Raw genomic sequence first — 21659 nt, forward strand, 5'->3', positions numbered from 1 at the left:
GGATTTTTAGGCATGTCAGAAGTCTATTGATTCCTCCATGACCGCGTTGTTTACAACAGGATTTACTTGCGTCATAATCATAGGCTATTTATCAACGTGTTTGTATCCAAGTGGACATTTTTGTCAGTGATCTCATATCGATTTGCATACAAAGTACTCCATTTGATATTTATATTAGATGAATTTTGGTGCCTTTATGTCAAAAGAAAAGCAAAAGATGTCAGAGGTATATATAAACTTATATGTCGAAAAGACAACTTCATTGCTTAAAAAGACAAAAAAAAACCAAACAATAGTCAAACGATAGAACACAAAACACAACATAGAAAGCTGAATACTGAACAACATAAATCCCACCAATAACTGGGGCTGATCTCAGATGTAACAGAATGGTAAGCAGATCCTGCTCCACAATGTGGCACATATCTTGTTGCACATGTTAGTACACATCTATACACTAGTCTAATTCAGTAGGTCGCATTCGTGAAAAGGGGACGGGATTATAGTTAGGAACATATCCGCTATCATCTGTGAAACGGATATTCTATATATCGACCAACCAACTTGAGATGGCGTCCGTAAATGTATGAAGGGATAATTTCAACATCACTATTTGGAACTCTTCGTTTAATAGTTTCCTTTTGAGCAGCAACCCTCTATGAAGGAAATCATTATAGGAAATACAAGGCCCGGGAATATTGTATCAATTGGGAGATATGCACGATGTAAAAAATGCACAACGGATTAATTTTCCCTCAGGTCTCATTACCCATGGAATAGAATACGAGTGTAAAGAAATATTCTACTCGCTGGAATACAGTAAGACTTCAGAAAACACGATAGGAATGTTATTTCTGAATTTCCTTTCTTGAGCGATAATCTTGAACCTACAGATAGGACTACCATACTAAACTCCCTCCAAGATCAATTATTTCAAAAATATTTAAAAGAAAATGCAACAACAATATGGGACTCATACCAAAAACTGAATAAGACAGACTTCAACAGATTCAGTGAAACGCTGCTCGACTTAGGAGTCATTCCTTAACTATAATAATTTCTTGATAATGTACAACTTAGGAGTCATTCCTTAACTACAATAAATTATTATAGTTAAGGAATGACTCCTAAGTTGTACATTATCAAGTGCATCATTATAGATTGCTTGAAGACTCGTCATTGTTGTAGTTTTTGAGTTCAGAGATAATTTTTGAAAACACTGATGTAGTCAACATATACAAATTAATAGTACATAAGGTAAGTTAAGAAAACTACAAACAGAGTACGTACGAGGAGGTTTAACATGCTTAATACTCTTGACTTTAGGACTTTAGGAAATCAGTTATCCTTCTTCCCAATAGCTATTCAAATTTGAATTACACTACCAGATATACCAGTTGTTGTTCTCACGCTTAATGCATTTAAAGCGGAGAACTCGACTGCGAAAAAGATACAAATGGCTTCTAGGATGTAAATACAGATACTTTGAGTGTACAGTTGTTACCTTTGTCGTCTTATGCGTAAATATAAAATTCAGATATAGAGGGATGGAAATGTAGAAGACGAAGAAAATATTTTCCTTGTTCTAATTACTATAGTAGCAATTACTGTACATATTTGTTTTTTGTGTCTTTGACTTTTACAGCTAGATACTGGGTATATAGTCTAGATAGATAAAGACATAGTTTCTGCTCATATCAAACGGCGTTTACCGACGACATTTTGCGTTTGAACACAAGTCAGACTATCTGGACCATTTGCCCTTTGTTTTAGTTGCACGTACAACAAGTTTGACCGACCAAATCTTGCACCTGAACACAAGTCATTTGTCGTTGGTTTTTGTTTAAATTGTCTGTTATCTCAAGTTGGAGGCGAAAAGACTGCAAGTCAAATGTTAAGTAATCTGCATTGACTGCAAGTGACGTGTATAAGCAATGCTGAATTGACTGTCATAATAGATAATGTCTTTCATAATTCACTAGACACATTCATACCATGAGTACCCTTTCATTTCAAAATCTATTTAATTCTAATTGCAAACCAATTTTAGGTACTTGAGTAGTAAACATATCATTTGTCTTTATTTATGAAAGGTTATCATATAAAACAACATGAATAAGGCAAACATTAAATACAGCATTCACCGGGAGACATACAAACAGCTTTTGTCAATTGAACTTATAAAATAGGTACATTATGTTCATGGATTACACGAAGAAACATAACAATACAAATAAGGTAGCAATACGTCATTAATTTATGTTCATTGTAAAAAAAATAATAATCAAAAATTCTAAATTAATATTGAAAGTTAAGACTTTACTTGACTTATAGCCCTTGCTAAAATCTAGTTGATATACTTCAGTATCTTCATCAAATTACAAAGTTTGACCATTGCTCTATTTATTGATGCAAAGATATATTTTTACAAGAAAGCAGAGAGAAATATTCAGAGAAAAGCAAAGGTTAGCCAATTTTGTGCACAACTAAAAAGTCATTAACGAAATTTTGTAAAACATATGTCTTATCAAAAAAGTAAAAGCACAAATATACCGAACACCGAGGAAAATTCAATCGGAAAATCCCTTATGAACATTCCTTAGGAGTTTTATTTATAATGTATACAGGAAAATATGATATAAATTTAAATAAATTGGTGACAGCTGTGTATAATTTATTTTGATAGTTAAATGCAAGTGCTGACTTCTAAACAGTAACAATGGTTGACTATATGTACAAAACAATATAATAAAAGGGAACATAATTATGTTACAACAAACAAACACAAAATCATACGAAAATCATACTTGATTGTTATCAAAGGTGCCAGGATTATAATTTCATACGTCAGACGCGCGTTTCGTCTACACAAGACGCTCTGATCAAAATAGTTATAAAAGCCAAACAAGTACAAAGTTGAAGAGCATTGAGGACCCAAAATTCAACAAAAAGTTGTGGAAAATACGGCTAAGGTAATCTATTCCTGGGATAAGAAAATCCTTGGTTTTCGAAAAATTTCAAATTTTGTAACAGGAAATTTAAAAAAAAAGACCATATAATTGATATTCATGTCAACACCGGAGTGCTGACAACTGGGCTGGAGATACCATCAATTTCTTATAAAATTCCTTTATAACCATCAAGTTATAACCTTACCCCCTTTTTTTAGCCTAATGACAAACTGTTACGTGTCAAAAGAGAGGCGAAATATATCAGAGGGACATTCAAAATCATAAGTCCAAAACAAACTGATAACGTCATGGTTAAAAAATGGAAAAGGACAAACAGATACACACACAATAGTTCAAAAACACATCATAGAAAACTAAACACGAATCCCTTCAACTATGTTAAATATGCAACAAAAAAAAAGTCAATCGACTATGACTGAGGGGCTGACCAAATAATATCAATTGGCATGAGATGTACCAAATTCATATTAATGTTTAGACTACTGCACATAAAATGTCAACGTATTTTAAAAAATTTAACGAAAATGAGATTTATAAATGGTAATGCACATGCATTTCAAATTTCAAAACATCACCGACTTATCATTGGTGCTTCTTCAACTGACCTATTCAAAAACTTTTACAAAATTGTACGCGATATGGTGTTAAGAACACTTGTAATTTTAAGTGTCAACACAGTGTGAAGTTGTCGGACTAACCGTTTAAAATCTGCTACTGATGATTGTTAAGCTGGTGTGGTGAAACATTCACTTACATTATCTCAATACCCTGTAACCGATTACTGCAAAAAATGATTTTCTTCAGATTTCAGTACTGATTTCTTCTACACATTAGTTTTGTTATTTTACTTCAGTAACTTGACATAATAAATTTGATATGATTCTTGATAAAAAAAAATTAGATGCTACATCATATACACATCGCAACAATTTAAGTAACAATTGTGAGGTAATTTATGTTTAAAATATAAAAAAATAAATATTATAAAAGTTTAAACATGATATTGAGCGTGTTTATCCATTCCAGCATACATAAATCATCTATATTAATTAGCACGTCCGTATACATAAATAATCTATATTACTTAGCACGTCCGTATACATAAATAATCTACATTACTTAGCACGTCCGTATTCATAAATCATCTATATTACTTGGTACATCCATTTACATAACTCATATATATTACTTAGCATGTCCGTATTCACTATCGATAGCATACATAAATCATCTATATTACTTAGCACGTCCGTATTCATAAATCATTTATATTACTTGGCACGTCCGTTTACATAAATCATGTGTATTACTTAGCACATCCGCATTCACTATCGATATACTACAGAAATCATCTATATTACTTAGCATGTCCGTATTCACTATTGATAGCATACATAAATCATCTATATCACTTAGCACGTCCGTATTCATAAATCATCTATATTACTTAGCACGTCCGTATTCACTATCGACAGTATACATAATCATCTATATTACTTAGCACGTCCGTATTCACTATCAACAGCATACACATATCATCTATATTACTTAGCACGTCCGTATTCACTATCAACAGCATACATATATCATCTATATTACTTAGCACGTCCGTATTCACTATCGACAGCATACATAAATCATCTATATTACTTAGCACGTCCGTATTAACTAACGACAGCATACATAAATCATCTATATTACTTAGCACGTCCGTATTCACTATCGACAGCATACATAAATCATCTATATTACTTAGCACGTCCGTATTCACTAACGACAGCATACATAAATCATCTATATTACTTAGCACGTCCGTATTCACTATCGACAGCATACATAAATCATCTATATTACTTAGCACGTCCGTATTAACTATCGATACAGTCGTGCTTCATTGTATACTCATTGTAAATTGTAATATACACTATACACATAGCTTTATAAACAAAATACTTTTAAAGTCATAAAAGATTTCATTTGATCAAAGAGACAATCCAAAACAAAAGTGATGTAAAGATGTAAAAAGCTAATACAAATGTTCGTGTAAAACTATTCGTGTAGTCAATTTATATATAAAAATACGAAACAGTAAAACATAATATATTACAATATGATAACACATATTTCTTTATACAATGTAGATATACTATTCGTCGATTATTTTACTAATCGTAATTATTGGTTATAATATCAAAATGAATGAGCGGTTTCTATACGACAAAACTACTAATCGCTGAATTGTATTTGTAACTACTCTTAATACCTTGCCTTTAACGGTCAACAAGATCTTAAACGTTTTAAGCAAATATAAACACTATTGCACATTAAACACAAACAAGAGAAAGTCATGGCAGAACGAGTAACACAACTTCTGTTGCTCCCACTTAATTCGAAAGTATTTTAACGAAGTACCTTTAGGTTATTTTTACAATATCACTGATTGAATGGTTGATTGGTGATTGTTTTGCATCATTACATACAAACATAATCGATCAATTATACTGTAATGGTATATAATGAATTGAAATGTTGGATACTATACAATTTATAAAAAGGTTATTGCATAATGTAAACGAATAATGTTTCTCTCAGCGTACAATATTGAACTCGAAAGCTCGTGAACTATAATATACTCTTCGGGAGATATAATACAAAGATAATAACCCCGTTAAAACAATTCTCTTCCTTTTTTCTTTAAAAACAGTTACACACCTAACATTAATCAACAGCATATGTATACTGTTACATCGTTATGATGTATTGTTTTTGAAATCACAGTACTAGTATATTCTATAAGATTATATGCGGTTGTAAATTTCAAATAATCAACATAAATTTAATTTGATATTAACATTGGTTGCGAATCTATATATCCTGTTACTTGTTCAATGTAGGATAGTTTTTTAATTGTGAATAATACCAAACTTTCTAATATATAATTGCTCAACAGTAAAAAAAAATAAACGGAATTGAAAGTAATGTTACGTTCTATGCCGTCATTTTTGAAACCTGACACTTTATATCATTTCCAAAATTTACATCTTAGCACCTAATATTTCAATACGTATATTCCTATCATCCACATCTGCTTCGATTTCTCTCTGTTTAAATATCTGCATCATTGCATCTTTTCGTTGTATAAATAGCTGAGGATTTTTTATTAAGGTATAGGCCAGTTTCCATTGAAACCTGGCGACTGTATTAATTGGTCGCTTTGGTTTCATCATCATTGTACCTACATAGAAATTAAAACTTATTAATTTGTTAATAAATAACATGAAAAATGACATTGATATATTCTGTCATGCAACAATAAATTTAGTTTAGACATGCACATGGTTTCTTTAATAAAACTGTTATATATTATATAGGATTCACTATAGACATAATACATAATACATGAAATAAATTTCAGTCACATGCTTTTGACACGCATTTGGAAAACAACATTGTTTCAATGTATTCACCCATCAATTAATATCACAGAAACATGTTAAACTGCGAAATTGAGGTCTGAGTCAGGAGCCTCTTGCCTTTGTTAGTCTTGTATGTTTTTTTTATCTATTATTTTATATCACTTATATGTTTTGGAGTTTAGTGTGACGTCCATTCTCACTAAACTAATATGCAATTTTATTTTGGGCAAAGACAAAAACCACCTCCGGCCGCCGGATGTGTAATTTTCTCGCTGCGGTGAAGACTCATTGATGGCTTTCGACTATTATCTTCTCTTTGGTCAGGTTGTTGTCTCTTTGACATATTCCCCGTTACATTCTCAATTTTATTACACAGGTAGATTAAGGAATATACATTACAATTAAAATTTTAGAGCTGGGTTTAAAATTTCAGATGGTATTCATATATGCACAGCAATAACAATAACAAAACACATATGTTTTTGCATAACCAAATTATGAATAGAATAATCTGTGTTCCTTTTGAATATCGATCACTATAATATGTGTTCATTAAGGGAGTACCTAACACTTTGACCAAAATAGACATGCTAGTTTAATATTCAAAAAAATATTCAAAAATTCAAACCACTTTATTACAGGACTAATTTCATTGGATACAGAACGCTCAACATAGCGGTTTGACAAAGACTAATTTTTATAATCGAGAAGAGTAAATTCTCTTTACAATTAGTATGTGATTGAAACGTTCAGTCAATTTTAATCCTGGTACCTTTGATAACTAATTAAAGAGTTAACTCTCTTATGTTTTCTGTACACCCTAAATCGATATTTTCATATCTTTGCGTTTATTGGTTGGTAGATTTTTTGACTTAACATAGGATATGACGTCAGAATGTGTAAATACATAAAACATTCTCTGACTTAACATAGGATATAACAACAGAATGTGTAAATACATAAAACATTCTCTATTATGTAACTTCAGCTTGACAACTTATTATTTTCTATTGAAGACTATATAGTATAATTATACAGTGAAACATCTTACCATTTTCTACTCCTTCTAATGAATTATTTCGTACTAATCTTTTCTTTTCTATTATTTCAGCCTGTACAAGACTTATAAATGTTAACACCACTGGGTGAGTGTGTGCATTTTCGACATGCATGAAACCACAAAAAGAATCAAAACCTGGAGCAAGAAAAAAGTACATTAATTCCAAATTCTCACATCATTACATACATTGAAATATCAATAAATTTGGTGTATTTTCTGTCTTCTGATTGGTTAAAAGAATTAGCTTTATTTTCAATGTTATCAATGTTATGGCAACACGCCCACTCTAGCGTTGTGTATTCATACGCAAACATCTATGTACGTTGTTATTCGTATTAATATACATCTTTGAGCCTTATTTTTGATAGAAATTTATTTATAATGAATAGCAATATTTTATTTTGAATTTATTGAACCATAAAATTAATTTTTGACTCTTCACATTTAACATAATCCGCTTTCGCGGATTATGTTAAATGTGAAGAGTCAAAAATTAATTTTATGGTTAGATAAATTCAAAATAAATAACAGCCATTCATTAAGTATTAAGAATTTACCCTCATACTATACTACGGCACAATAAGGTTATTGTTATTTTTTGAAATATTGATCATGATATTGCACGATCAGATACAGACTTGCATTTGAATGAAAACCTTTTTTTAATGGCAAATCTTTTTTCAGATGTCAAGAAGCACATTACTATCTATGTTATATCAAGATGACGATAAGTATATTCAATTTGAACGATATTGAACAAACTCTTGATAACGAGTTGGTAAATGTAATATCTCATACACAGACGGAAGTTGGTATATTGCTGCTAAGGTAGACGAAATTTATGGTGGTTAAATGGGTTGAAAATAAAAGGGGTTGATATAATTAGTTTTTAAATTAGAACAAAATTTAAAATAACAAAAAGTTCTTTAATTATTTTTTTTAAGAATCCACATACTATTATTGTTTATACTACTATGCACGTTAAACGTTTCACAGTATTTCTGGTGACCTGCTTACACTGACAAAAAAATAGTTGGATGAAACCAATGGACATTTCTTCTTTGTACGGAATTTTGTGAAAGTTAGGTTTCCAATATAAACAAGGCAAGTCCTCAGCTTCGCCAAAATCGATTCATTGTCTAATGATTTGTTTTGGTTTGTAGGATTACCTAAGTGTTCTTGTACTCCTAATTCTATAACAGGGGCACTCATAGTATTAAGATTTACATAGTTATAAAGCTTTGTCAACAGGAACCACAACAATTTATCATGCCAACATAAATGACAGTTAAGTTTATATGTACTTCAGTTTCACTTAAGGAAATAATACACTTTTATACTAACGCTTGAAATTTTATAATTTAAAAGTATTAACTAGGTATTTTCATTGTTATTAATTTAAATTACATAATATATTATACCTGGGTCAAACCACTGAAACTTTCTAGGAAGTGTGCTATGATCCAGCCGAGGCAGAAATAAAGCACCCAATACCATGGCTTTTATAATTCTCAATAAACAAGACACCAAACCAAGAAATATGTTGTAGAAAAACATGAAGTAAACTACTACGAAAAACACTCGTCTGAAAAAAATAATTAATTACTCACATTTAATAATAAAGGGAAAAATAAAAATACAAAAAAAGGAAGTCTTTTTCATTTAAAAAGATAATGTAAGACCCGAGTTCATTTCTTTGATAGTACATATATATATAAATAATTGAATAAATCTCTGTGAGATGATTTCAACATGTTGTTATTCTAAAAATATTAGAATCAAAATGTATTTAGAAGACAGATAATTTTAGAAAATATGTTACTCGTATAAATCTTTTTTTGTTTGTTACCGAAGTGAAAATTCATTATCTGTTTTTTTAGTAATTAATAAAATAATGCAATTGATCATTTTTACAAAATTATTCAACTTGAGTAATTGACATTTTCATACTTGCAGATTAAAAAAACGGTCAAAATAACGTAATTTTAGATGTTTAAATATCGATTCCTTTGATATGTAATTCCTGTGATTATAAAACAAATTTCAATTCTGTTATCTATGAGGAGTTTATTTATCGCGAATCATTTCAAATGAAGGAATCTCCCTAACGAACATATCTGAATGCTTGTTTCTGGGTTTTGCTTTACTTCAATTTGGTTTTATTGTGCCTGATCAGCTATTACATGTTTGTATTATATTTTGGATTCGCAAATGGTTTGGCCTCGAACATATCTGAAAATACATAAATTTTCGGAGTACGTACATGGTTCAGGATAATTAACCGTTTATGGTATTTAAAATCGAGTAAATAATTCATTACACAAACACAACCTACCTATTATCTATTGCTAGAACCTCTCCATTTTGTTGTAAAAAGGCAAAGGTACATACAATTTTTTGTGTTATATTAACCACCAACGAGGATAATAGAACTGGCCTGAAATAAAAAAAAAAATAAAACAAACATAATTTATAATTTGCACAATATTAATGTATTTCTTTCTAAACTATGTTAAAGCTTGCGCAATTACTCCTGATAAGAATGACTTCCAAATTTATAATTTGGGGAATACCAGTTTAATAATGGACCAACAACTACCTTTCTATAAGAACAAAAGACCAAAGCTATCTAACGTTCTCATATAACTTGGGATTATTTGTGTAAATGTGGAGCTCACAACCTGATTTACTTGATATGTAGAGAATGAAATGTTGCATATGTCAATTTTAAAGAAGTATAGCAGAATGATCTTTCAGAGTTAACTTACCAAAGATTATGCAGGATAGTAACTAACCAACCATGAAAACCATTTATCACCAGAATAATTATAACTGCCAGTACTATAGCCACAATAAAAAGTATAAGGAACTGGATGAAATAACCTATTTGTATAAATAGAGATAAATATTGTCATTATATAAATTGACATACTTCTGACTTTCCAGTTGTATACAGCTAACATCATATAAGCAGTACAAAGTAAGTCAAGACTTCGAAAAGTTTTTGTTTTCTTTGTTGTTTCTTGTGCACTTTTATTTATCTGTTTGTCTTTTTCATTTTTAGCCATGCCATTGTCAGTTTAATTTCGATTTATGAGTTTGACTGTTTCTCTGGTATCTTGATTTCGAAAATAAATCCGACTGTTATTTTTCCAAAATTGGATTTGTCACTTTGCCTTTAGAGCCTGTTATGGCGTTTGAGTTTAATTATTGTAAAAGTCATACGGTAATCTGCTTTTGACTACTTCTACGTCATTTGGAATCTAATAGAGAGATGGCTCGTTATCAATCATACCACACCTTCTTTTTTTCCTAACAATATTAAATACGAAATAATCTGTTGTCAACAATATATCACAAAACAGAGCCGATCGCTCAAAATAAATATCATGAACCGGAGTTAAATTTTACAAAGCTGTATTGATGTTCATAAACCATATAACGTGATGATTAATATGCAATAAGTAGGGGGGAAAGATTCCAACCAATCTGAGAACGTTTAAATATTCACTTAAAACAATAATTAAAAGCAATATTTGTAGAAATCATATAGAATGATAACTGAGTAAATCATACCCCAAGCTACATAAGCTACCTGGTAGCCAGCATACCGCATACTACCAACCTAGAAATAGCAAATAAGGACAAAATAATCTAAAGAATATTTCTTTGAAGTAAATGCTTATTAGTGAATCATTATTTTTACTTTGATAAACACCAACTTTTATTCTGCATAATTGTATGGCTGTACCCACCAGATGTTCATTCGTTTATCATTACTAGTGAATTATTATGTACAATAAATTCACAAATTAGCAATTATGTCCCACCTACGAAAGAAGAGGGGCATTATGTTTTTCTGGTCTGTGGGTCTGTTCGTCCGTCGTACCGTCCGTCCGTCTGTTCGTCCGTCTATCCCGCTTCAGGTTAAAGTTTTTGGTCAAGGTAGTTTTTGATGAAGTTGAAGTCCACTCAACTTGAAACTAAGCACACATGTGCCCTATGATATGATCTTTCTAAGTTGTATGTCAAATAATAGTTTGACCCCAATTTCACGGTTCACTGAACATAGAAAATGATAGTGCATATTTCAGGTTAAAGTTTTTGGTCAAGGTAGTTTTTGATGAAATTGAAGTCCAATCAACTTGACACTTAGTATACATGTTCCCTAAGATATAATCGTTCTAATTTAAATGCCAAATTAGAGTTTTTACTTCAATTTCACGGTCCACTAAACATAGACAATTATAGTGCGAGCGGAGCATCCGTGTACTATGGACACATTCTTGTTCTGTTTATTTTCCAACTTCAAAGATCACAACTATTTCAGGTTAAGATGACATTGTGGGGCTATACAGCTTAATGTATATGTGCAGAATATATATCTTTAACTGTCGAACAGTTAAACCTGGTAAGTATACTTTGATATACTACAAATTGGCTGAATCCAACACTAAATGTCCCCTAGGGTATCATTTATGTAGAATGTGTTTAAATATTAACTATTTTTTACTCTTAACAAAGGAACTATTTGAACGTTGTTCTGTGTAGCTTCCAATAGTAAAAAGTAAATAACAAAAAATACCGAACTACAAGAGAAATATTCAAGAAAAATTCAAATAAGAAAGCCCTTCATAAAATGGTAAAAATCAAAAGCTAAAACGTATCTACCGAATGGAAAACTACTTTCTCATCCTGACTTATGACAGGTTTTTCCTAATGTATTAAACAAGTAAAATTACAAAAATACCGAAAGCCGAGGAAAATTCAAATTGGAAAGTCCCTAATCTAATGGCAAAACCAAAGGTCAAAACACATCAAACGAACGGATAACAAGTCACATTTCTGACTTGGTACAGGCATATTTTTATGTAGAAATTGGGGCATTAAACCTGGTTTTATAGCTAGCTAAACGTCTCACTTGTATGACAGTCGCCAAAAAACTATTATGATGACAACGCTGTGTGGATTAAACATAAAAGCTAGTTAAAGCTCATTCGTGTATGACAGTTACATATACAAGAGTAAAATGTAATTTTTATATCAATAAGCAATACATCGATTGGGATAACAAAAATCTAAAAGTCCGGATGTTTCTGAAACAAAGCTAACTTGATTTCATAATGATCCCATGTGAAAACATAATTCAGTTGTTGAAAGCGGTTTTACAGTGCTCTTTAAAAGTGTATATGTAAGAATTATTACATAAGTATGAATAAAAGAAGCGCGTACACCTTACAAGAGTTTTATAATACTTTGAAACAAATAAAAGCAAGAGTAGTATACCGCAGTTCAATGATCATTAATCGGTTGAGCGAAACCGGGGTACAAACCAAAACCGAGGGAAAGACATCAACTATAAGAGGAAAACAACGGAAGAATAAACAGGCTGAGCTGCAACAAAAACTAACATACATAGGAAAGAACTATTTAATCAAAACTGCAAAATTCCTGATTTGGTACTGGACATTTTTTTTAACAAAAAACATAACATAATCGCCCCCCTAATCGTTCTCATTGTAAATGAGATTTTGATTTAATCACGAAACATATTGTTGACGTAAGAGTGCATAACAAGCGGATTGGACTATTCAATATAATATGAGATTCATTAAATGAAAATTCTTCCGAACTTATCATATAACTGAAAGAAGTAAACTTGTACAGATTTTACTTACTAGCAAAGTTGAGTTCGATTTTTCTTCTTTCGGAGTCAAATGACCGTTGTCACCTTTATATAATCCCAACAGCAAAGTCCTATAATAATCAATATTTTATTCATTGATATATATGTGCTAGTCAAGTTGTATGACAGCCTTAAATAGGAAAAACAGAAAACTTAGCGCCCAACATTCCACTAACCTAAAACTATGGTGGCATAGCACAAGATAAGAACACACTATGAGATTTGAGTTGGAAATGGCTTGACAAATTAACAACTTAAATTAAGACACATAGTACTGGTTTGGGAGTATTCGCAGTTACAGTATTTGGCAAAACCTTTCGGAATTTTTGGTCCTCGATGCTCTTCAACTTGGTACTCTTTTTGGCCCGTTTAACTTTTCAGTGATGAGTCTTTTGTAAACAAAGTGTGCGTCTAGCTTAAACAATTTCAATTCTGGTTCTTATTTATTGCAAGCTATTTCAAGGTCAAATAACAGCTAAAAATAAATCATGTTTCTCCAACAATACCAATCAAGACACATCCAACGGATTATGTGGATAGATATCATATATAATAAGTACTGTATGCAGATATTGGTTAAGTAATTAATTTCGCATATTTTGACACAGTCGTTTAATTAAACTTTAAATACCAATTTTAAACTTTCCCTTAACAATTATTAATTATCTAAAAAGTCCAGGAAAGAGTTTCAGACACCATCATTCGTACTGATGTTTATATTTTAATCAGTATATTCAAAATGTTTGGTCAGGAATCATATATTTCTCGTAGAAATACTGTTAAATTTAATTTTAATTTAGTCAAAATGGTTAAGATTAAGAAAAGTATTTTCCTCTTACCTGTAAGACGCTAGGGTATGAACAATCATTATTACATTCACGAGAAAGCTAACAGTCAAGGATACGACTAAACTGACTGAAATACAAAAACAATATTTTTGGCAACTAAAACAGTACGACATTTATTTTGGCGTATAGATCAGATTCTTTCACAAAATGTGAGCAAAAACAACTTTATTATAGCAATGTAGATCGCATAAAACAGGTTTCTCCCCTCTCCCTCCCAAAATACTTTTTATCCACCCTTTTATTTGTGTTCCTGTGTCAACATGACGTTGTAAAATTCTAACTATGAAGATATGATTAACATTGAAATGGTAACCTATGCTCCTAGTGCTCCTACCGGCATTTGACATGTCAATTGCTTGTCAACATTCAGTCACAGAATCGAAACAGTGTATTTGAAAAAGTGCAGATGACCTTTAATATAAAGTTCTTGGTGTATTTATCGGCGTCTATTTTTTTGGTCGTAATGAATTTATTTATTTTGTCTTAGTGTATGTTATATGCAACTCTTAACACCAAACATAAATATTTTTTTTACAATAGTTAAAAAAATATTGCGATTTATATTTAGTTTGTGCTTAACTATTGGCGGATTGTATACAACATACTTACTATAAACTGAATAAAAAACATAAAATAACAATCCTACAACCCATTGTAAGTCATCTTCTGTCGCGTCTCCAACAATAACTAAAAGGTCGAAAACGATATCTACCAAAGCGAGAATAGCAACTAGAAATACAACGTATACCTGAAAAATATTCAATAAACAAAATTATCATTCTGAGTACATTATAGCACAAGTTTCCAGAGATACTAATTGGAAAACAAATGTTAACTTTAGCTACTCAATGTTAAGTCAAAGCTACGTGTACGGTATGAGAGCCTAGATGGAGTTTAAAGAATATAGAATACTTGACAAAATTGGGAAATATAAAATGGATAAAAATGGAGCAAAATAAGAATAACGAAAAATAGGATGTAAAACAATATACAGAATAGGGGAAAATGGGGGACACAAATGGTGAACAATAGCCAAAACATTATAGAATTAATAAAATTTAATGAAAAATCACTCGACATCGGTTTTGTATATAGAAGTGAAATATATTTTTTTTATTTACTTAGTTAAATGTTTGGGTATAAGTGACACAAAAAATCTATAAAAATGACTTGCACTTACAAAATGACTACATTGAAGTTAATCTATCTAAATTCAAAACGTTATTAGTCCATTTTATAGCAAGTAGATGCTATAATTATAGATAATATAAAACTAAATTATTCTGACTGCAGTAGCTAAACCGTTCAATACACATTTTGGATAGCGACCAATCTGTTGATCTGTCAAAATATAAAAAGCATAATATTATTTAGAAATGACTTACTGTAATAGACAGTGTATTGCTAATGACATGTTTTATCTGACACCTACCTGATATATAAGTATAAATGATACAACTGAAACTGACAACATTCTGGTGGAATATCTGAAACCTGCAACAAACACAATATTACATCTTCACGCTTTATAAATATAGTTGTATCAAAATCAAAAATCAAATATTTCATGCAGATCTTTTTGATTAATATAATATTGATAACGAGATTAAATGTTCAAAATTATTGCATTACATTCTCTAAAAGTTTAGTACGCACAAGAGAGTTTCCGAGAAAACCGATATTTGCACGAATGCAAAGGAGTGAAAAAAAACAAGATGGCGGTAATACTAATTGCGGTATAACAGCAGCTAAAATGAAGTGATATATTTGTTATTTTATCATAAACGGGTAATTGTACTAGTCCAATGTTTAAAGAAAAAGGTCCTTAGCAGTATATCCTATTGAACTCTAAGCTGTTGAAATACATGTATATCTCATAATTGGTCAGCTATTCATCCTTTTCAGAATTTTCCCAATAGGAATGGTATTTGAAGGAAACTATATTAAGATTTAGAATTTGACATTGATTACGCGAACTTAATCAATGCATCACTGGTAAATTATTAAGTCAGGAGTTTCATAACAACAATTACTTGAAACATTAGTAAATTAAGCTCTACTTGTGAAAACTTATTAAAAACGATAGTTTACACTCCAAATTATACGGTAATATTGAAATCAAAGCGCGGATATCACCATGTGATTCGTGTATACTCACCTAACCATTAAACAAACTTATAAGTAATGGTTATCTTATTAATGTTGTCACAAGATATCTGAATATTGTTTACATTGGCACAAATATCGATTTTTTTCATCAATAAATAAAACACACCTATTTTTTTCGATTATTTTTTAGGATGAATGACCACACATGTAGTTGATTTTCTATATAGAGATTGCTTTATTTATATATATATATATATATATATATATATATATATATATATATATATATATATATATATATATATATATATATATATATATATATGAAAGCTTCATTTTTTATGTAGCCCAGGTGGTCGTGTGGTCTAGCGGGACGGCTACAGTGCAGGCGATTTGGTATCACGATATCTCAGTAGCATGGGTTCGAATCCCGGCGAGGGAAGAACAAAAATTTGCGAAAGCAAATTTACAGATCTAACATTGTTGGGTTGATGTTTAGACGAGTTGTATATATATATTTGTTTTACATGCACATGTATAAAAATTGCGGTTTTTATCCAACGCAATCATAGGTTTGAACGTAGTTTTCAATTTAGACTCTAAAGTGCGATGGTACTCTATAAAGTGCGATGGTCACACTAAAGTGTGATGGTCTATGCTAAAGTACGATGGTGTCATACGCTAAAGTACGATGGTATATCACGCTAAAGTGCGATGGACCAAAAGGGTAAGATTCGAGGAAAGAAAACATCGATGTTAAGAAATAGTCTTTTTGCAAAAGCTAATATGCTAAGGTATAACATATGTATTAGGCCCTATAATTAACCGGTAGTCTTAAGTAATTGTTTCTAAATTTAGGAGACCGACCACGTAATAATTGCTAAAAGGGTAATTTGTGTTTTGCAAAATATTATATTTCATGTAAAATGAATTTTTAACAATTCGGAGCTTATTGCATATTTAGATAATTAGTGTAGATTGCCGTTCACACTCATGTTACAACCTCCCTTACAGCCGTCATTGTAAATAACAAATACAAAATTCGTTAATTGTTGTAATATGCAACATTTATTAGTATACGATTTAATTTGAATGTGAGAGAAAGGCAATGTTCTCAGAGCTTTCTCCTTTTTCGTAACGATATATATAGTTACCAGTGTATGCTATTTTATTTAACGCTATGTTGACCCAAGTTGTAGCGAAAAAGATTTTTACTTAGTTACTCGTGGAATATTAGATTTATCCAATCTCAAAAGTAAAAACAATTTTGATTGGATAAAGCCGATGATCCACTGGTACCAATGTAAGAATCTATATATAACAGGTACTAACAGTGATAATGAACACGTTCGTCTATTTGAAAAACAAATTTCATGAAAAATATGTTAATAACAGATTACTCACCTTCTAGTCTCGAATAGACTATCTTATGGTAAATTCCTTTAAAAATCGAGATTATTTTGTCTTTCAAACCATCTGGTTGCCTGTTTAATAAAGATATCAATTCTGTTAGAAATAATACATATATATTATGGCAGGCCGTTCTCGTCAAAACTATGCTTAAACCATTTTTCCAAAAATTTACACACTGAGAATTACAACAAAACACACTGAGATTTAAAAACTTTAAAACACACACTGAGAATTAAAAATTGCACACTGAGAATTAAAAATTACACACTGAGATTTCATAAAGAGCACTGAGATTACAAAAATGAGTAACACACACTGAGAATTGAAAATTACACACTGAGATTTCAAAAAGACACACTGAGAATAAATAAACTGAAAACACACACTGAGAATTTGAAATTACACACTGAGAATTTAAAATTACACACTGAGATTTGTGCGCACTTTTTATGCGCACATATCTAATTAGCATACTTAATCTGAATCTATTACAAGCTGGTACCTTTGATAACTATTTACACCACTGGGTCGATGCCACTGCTGGTGGACGTTTCGTCCCCGAGGGTATCACCAGCCCAGCAGTCAACACTTCGGTGTTGACATGAATATCAATAATGTGGTCATTTTAATAAATTTCCTGTTACAAAACTTTGAATTTTTCGAAAAACTAAGGATTTTTTTATCCCAGGTATAGATTTCCTTAGCCGGGTTTGGCACAACTTTTTGGAATTTTGGATCCTCAATGCTCTTCAACTTTTTACTTGTTTGGCTTTATAAATATTTTGATATGAGCGTCACTGATGAGTCTTATGTAGACGAAACGCGCGTCTGGCGTACTAAATTATAATCCTGGTATCTTTGATAACTATTTACACCACTGGGTCGATGCCACTGCTGGTGGACGTTTCGTCCCCGAGGGTATCACCAGCCCAGGAGCCAACACGTCGGTGTTGACATGAATATCAATAATGTGGTCATTTTTATAAATTTCCTGTTACAAAACTTTGAATTTTTCGAAAAACTAAGGATTTTCTTATCCCAGCAATAGATTACCTTAGCCGGGTTTGGCACAACTTTTTGGAATTTTGGATCCTCAATGCTCTTCAACTTTTTACTTGTTTGGCTTTATAAATATTTTGATATGAGCGTCACTGATGAGTCTTATGTAGACGAAACGCGCGTCTGGCGTACTAAATTATAATCCTGGTACCTTTGATAACTATTAACACAACTAGGGGACAGAACTCGTTAGTCCTTCGATTTGGTTCCAAATTATTTATAACAAAAACTTTAGAAATACAAGAACAAGAAAAATACACACTTACTCTTATTACAAAATATTACCAAATGGTGAAAAACTTTATTAAAATTATAAGAAAACATTGGAACAATCTGCAAAAAAACAAAGAATGCAGTGAAATTTTAACTCAAGTGTCTATTATAGCATTTAATTGTAACAAAACCTTGCGAAATCAAGGTAACAGTTGGAAGACTTTTGAAAAGGGACCCATGCTTAAACGGTTTTAAGTTAAAAAAAATCCCGATACACTGGTAGTAATGATCTGAGTTATAGGCAACAAACTTATGAATATGAGCGATGTTAAGTCTTGAAATTTATTACGAATGTTGGTTGAAGGAATCGCATTTCATTATAGTGACAAGAGTTCTTGAGATCAAGATATTAATCTGTTGAATTATTCATCTCATGAATATTCATTAATAATTTGCATATTAATCTCGTGTGTATTTTTGAAATATCAGTGTGTAATTAACAATTCTCAGTGTGTGTTTTTCAATTTATTTCATCTCAGTGTGTCTTTTTAAAATCTCAGTGTGTAATTTTGAATTCTCAGTGTGTGTTTTTTATTTTTTTAAATCTCAGTGTGTAATTTCGATTTCTCAGTGTGTTATTTTAGGTTTTTAAATCTCAGTGTGTATTTTTTTTTTCGAAAAAAAGGGGTTAAACATAGTTTTGACGAGAACGGCTTGCCATAATATATCGTACCTAAACTAAATCATTAGAGAAAAAATATAAGAGGACTATGGATAAATGTATTACAAAATGTAATATTTATTATGTATAGTGGTATTAAATAAAGAGTTTTACATAATGTGGAAAATTAAAAAAAAAAACCAATTCGGTGAAATGTATACAAAATGTTTGAAGTCAAAGGAGAGAATTAGCCATGAGTGTTAGAAAAGACTAAGACACTAAAAACTCTCAGTAATCGATAAACACGAGACAAAACTTGAAAAAGAGGTGTGTAACTTAGATGCTAGGTAGAGTGAGAAATCCTTTAGACACTTCTTGTTGCTTTTGCTAATTGTGTTTAAGTCTAGTCTTAAAATTCATAGCTAATGAATATAAGAGGTTGTGACATGACTGTGAAACAACACGAAAACATGGTAATGAATATACGAGGTTGTGACATGACTGTGAAACAACAAGAAAACATGGTAATGAATATAAGAGGTTGTGACATGACTGTGAAACAACAAGAAAACATGGTAAAGAATATAAGAGGTTGTGACATGACTGCCAATGTAAAAACAATCCACCAGAGACAAACAAAAGCACTTTAGTAGATGACAAAATGATAAACTTATAGAACGAGAAAACCAACGGCCTCATAATCATTAAAACATAATACTTAAAAGTAAATAAATACACTTATCATTGTATTACAGGCTCCTATTTTTGAATGCTGTTTCAGTAAAAATTTAGTTCATTTGTTTGAATCATAAATATTTTATAATCTCAGCATAACGATTCATCTTGGTTATACAAGTTATCAAACTGCGATGAGTGAATAATAACATTGGTTATACAAGTTATTAAACTGCGATGAGTGAGTAATAACATTGGTTACAGAGTTACTTTTGCATATGTACTATTTCTGTACTTAAATTCCGTAGTACTGGACATTTACTTTTAATATTTAGTACTATTTCTTTACTTTAGAATTAATGTAATATTTAGGTACTTGTATTTTCCAGTACTTGATTTGCACTTAAAATATTGGTACAAAAATAATACCAAGAATGATCACAGTATTCCATGTTAACTTTATGAGATTTGAAAAAGACAAACTTTCAAAATACTGCAAATGTAACCGTACAACCAAAAATCTGTATTACTTAAATATCAAGTACAAATCAAGTACTGTAAAAAAACAGGTACCTAAATATAACTGTTGTTCTTAAGTAACAAAATAGTACTGAATATTAAAAGTAGATTTCCAGTACTACAGATTTTTGATACAGATATAGTACCTGTGCAAAAGTAGCTGTGTATACAAGTTATCAAACTGCGATGAGTGAATAATAACATTGGTTATACAAGTTATCAAACTGTGATGAGTGAATAATAACATTGGTTATACAAGTTATCAAACTGCGATAAGTGAATAATAACATTGGTTATACAAGTTATCAAACTGCGATGAGTGAATAATAACATTGGTTATACAAGTTATCAAACTGCGATGAGTGAATAATAACATTGGTTTTACAAGTTATCAAACTGCGATGAGTGAATAATAACATTGGTTATACAAGTTATCAAACTGCGATGAGTGAATAATAACATTGGTTATACAAGTTATCAAACTGCGATGAGTGAATAATAACATTGGTTATACAAGTTATCAAACTGCGATGAGTGAATAATAACATTGGTTATACAAGTTATCAAACTGCGATGAGTGAATAATAACATTGGTTATACAAGTTATCAAACTGCGATGAGTGAATAATAATATTGGTTATACAAGTTATCAAACTGCGATGAGTGAATAATAACATTGGTTATACAAGTTATCAAACTGCGAAGAGTGAATAATAACATTGGTTATACAAGTTATCAAACTGCGATGAGTGAATAATAACATTGGTTATACAAGTTATCAAACTAAGATGAGTGAATAATAACATTGGTTATACAAGTTATCAAACTGCGATGAGTGAATAATAACACAGAGAACATGTCCAAAGCTAGCAAATGTGCAAGTCAAATTTGCATGGATTAAGCTATTATTTTTAAATCTTCTTGCTCATCAATTATTCAGTACTTATAAGTCCTTGGCTTTGGAAATTAATGATGAAGGAATTTCAAAACGGCGATAAATTAATTAAGTTTTAGAATAAAAAAAAGTT

General features: G+C 30.8%; 1 protein-coding gene across 1 annotated transcript in view; it reads right to left on the reverse strand.

The window, feature by feature from the left end:
* Positions 1 to 2059: 2059 nt before the first annotated feature.
* LOC139517995 (receptor for retinol uptake stra6-like) overlaps positions 2060 to 21659 on the reverse strand; it is a 34651-nt gene continuing 15051 nt past the window's right edge. Inside the window, exons 8-18 of the mRNA XM_071309587.1 lie at positions 17496 to 17575; positions 15415 to 15476; positions 14592 to 14730; positions 13974 to 14049; positions 13127 to 13205; positions 11025 to 11073; positions 10217 to 10331; positions 9784 to 9885; positions 8870 to 9033; positions 7440 to 7583; positions 2060 to 6207 (exon numbers count right to left, since the gene is read on the reverse strand). Of these exons, the coding sequence (XP_071165688.1) occupies positions 6008 to 6207; positions 7440 to 7583; positions 8870 to 9033; positions 9784 to 9885; positions 10217 to 10331; positions 11025 to 11073; positions 13127 to 13205; positions 13974 to 14049; positions 14592 to 14730; positions 15415 to 15476; positions 17496 to 17575 (1210 nt within the window). The 3' untranslated portion in view covers positions 2060 to 6007. The remainder of the gene's footprint in view (positions 6208 to 7439; positions 7584 to 8869; positions 9034 to 9783; positions 9886 to 10216; positions 10332 to 11024; positions 11074 to 13126; positions 13206 to 13973; positions 14050 to 14591; positions 14731 to 15414; positions 15477 to 17495; positions 17576 to 21659) is intronic.

The sequence above is a fragment of the Mytilus edulis genome, chromosome 3 (assembly GCF_963676685.1).
Source record: "Mytilus edulis chromosome 3, xbMytEdul2.2, whole genome shotgun sequence".
Classification (NCBI taxonomy): Eukaryota; Metazoa; Mollusca; class Bivalvia; order Mytilida; family Mytilidae; genus Mytilus; species Mytilus edulis.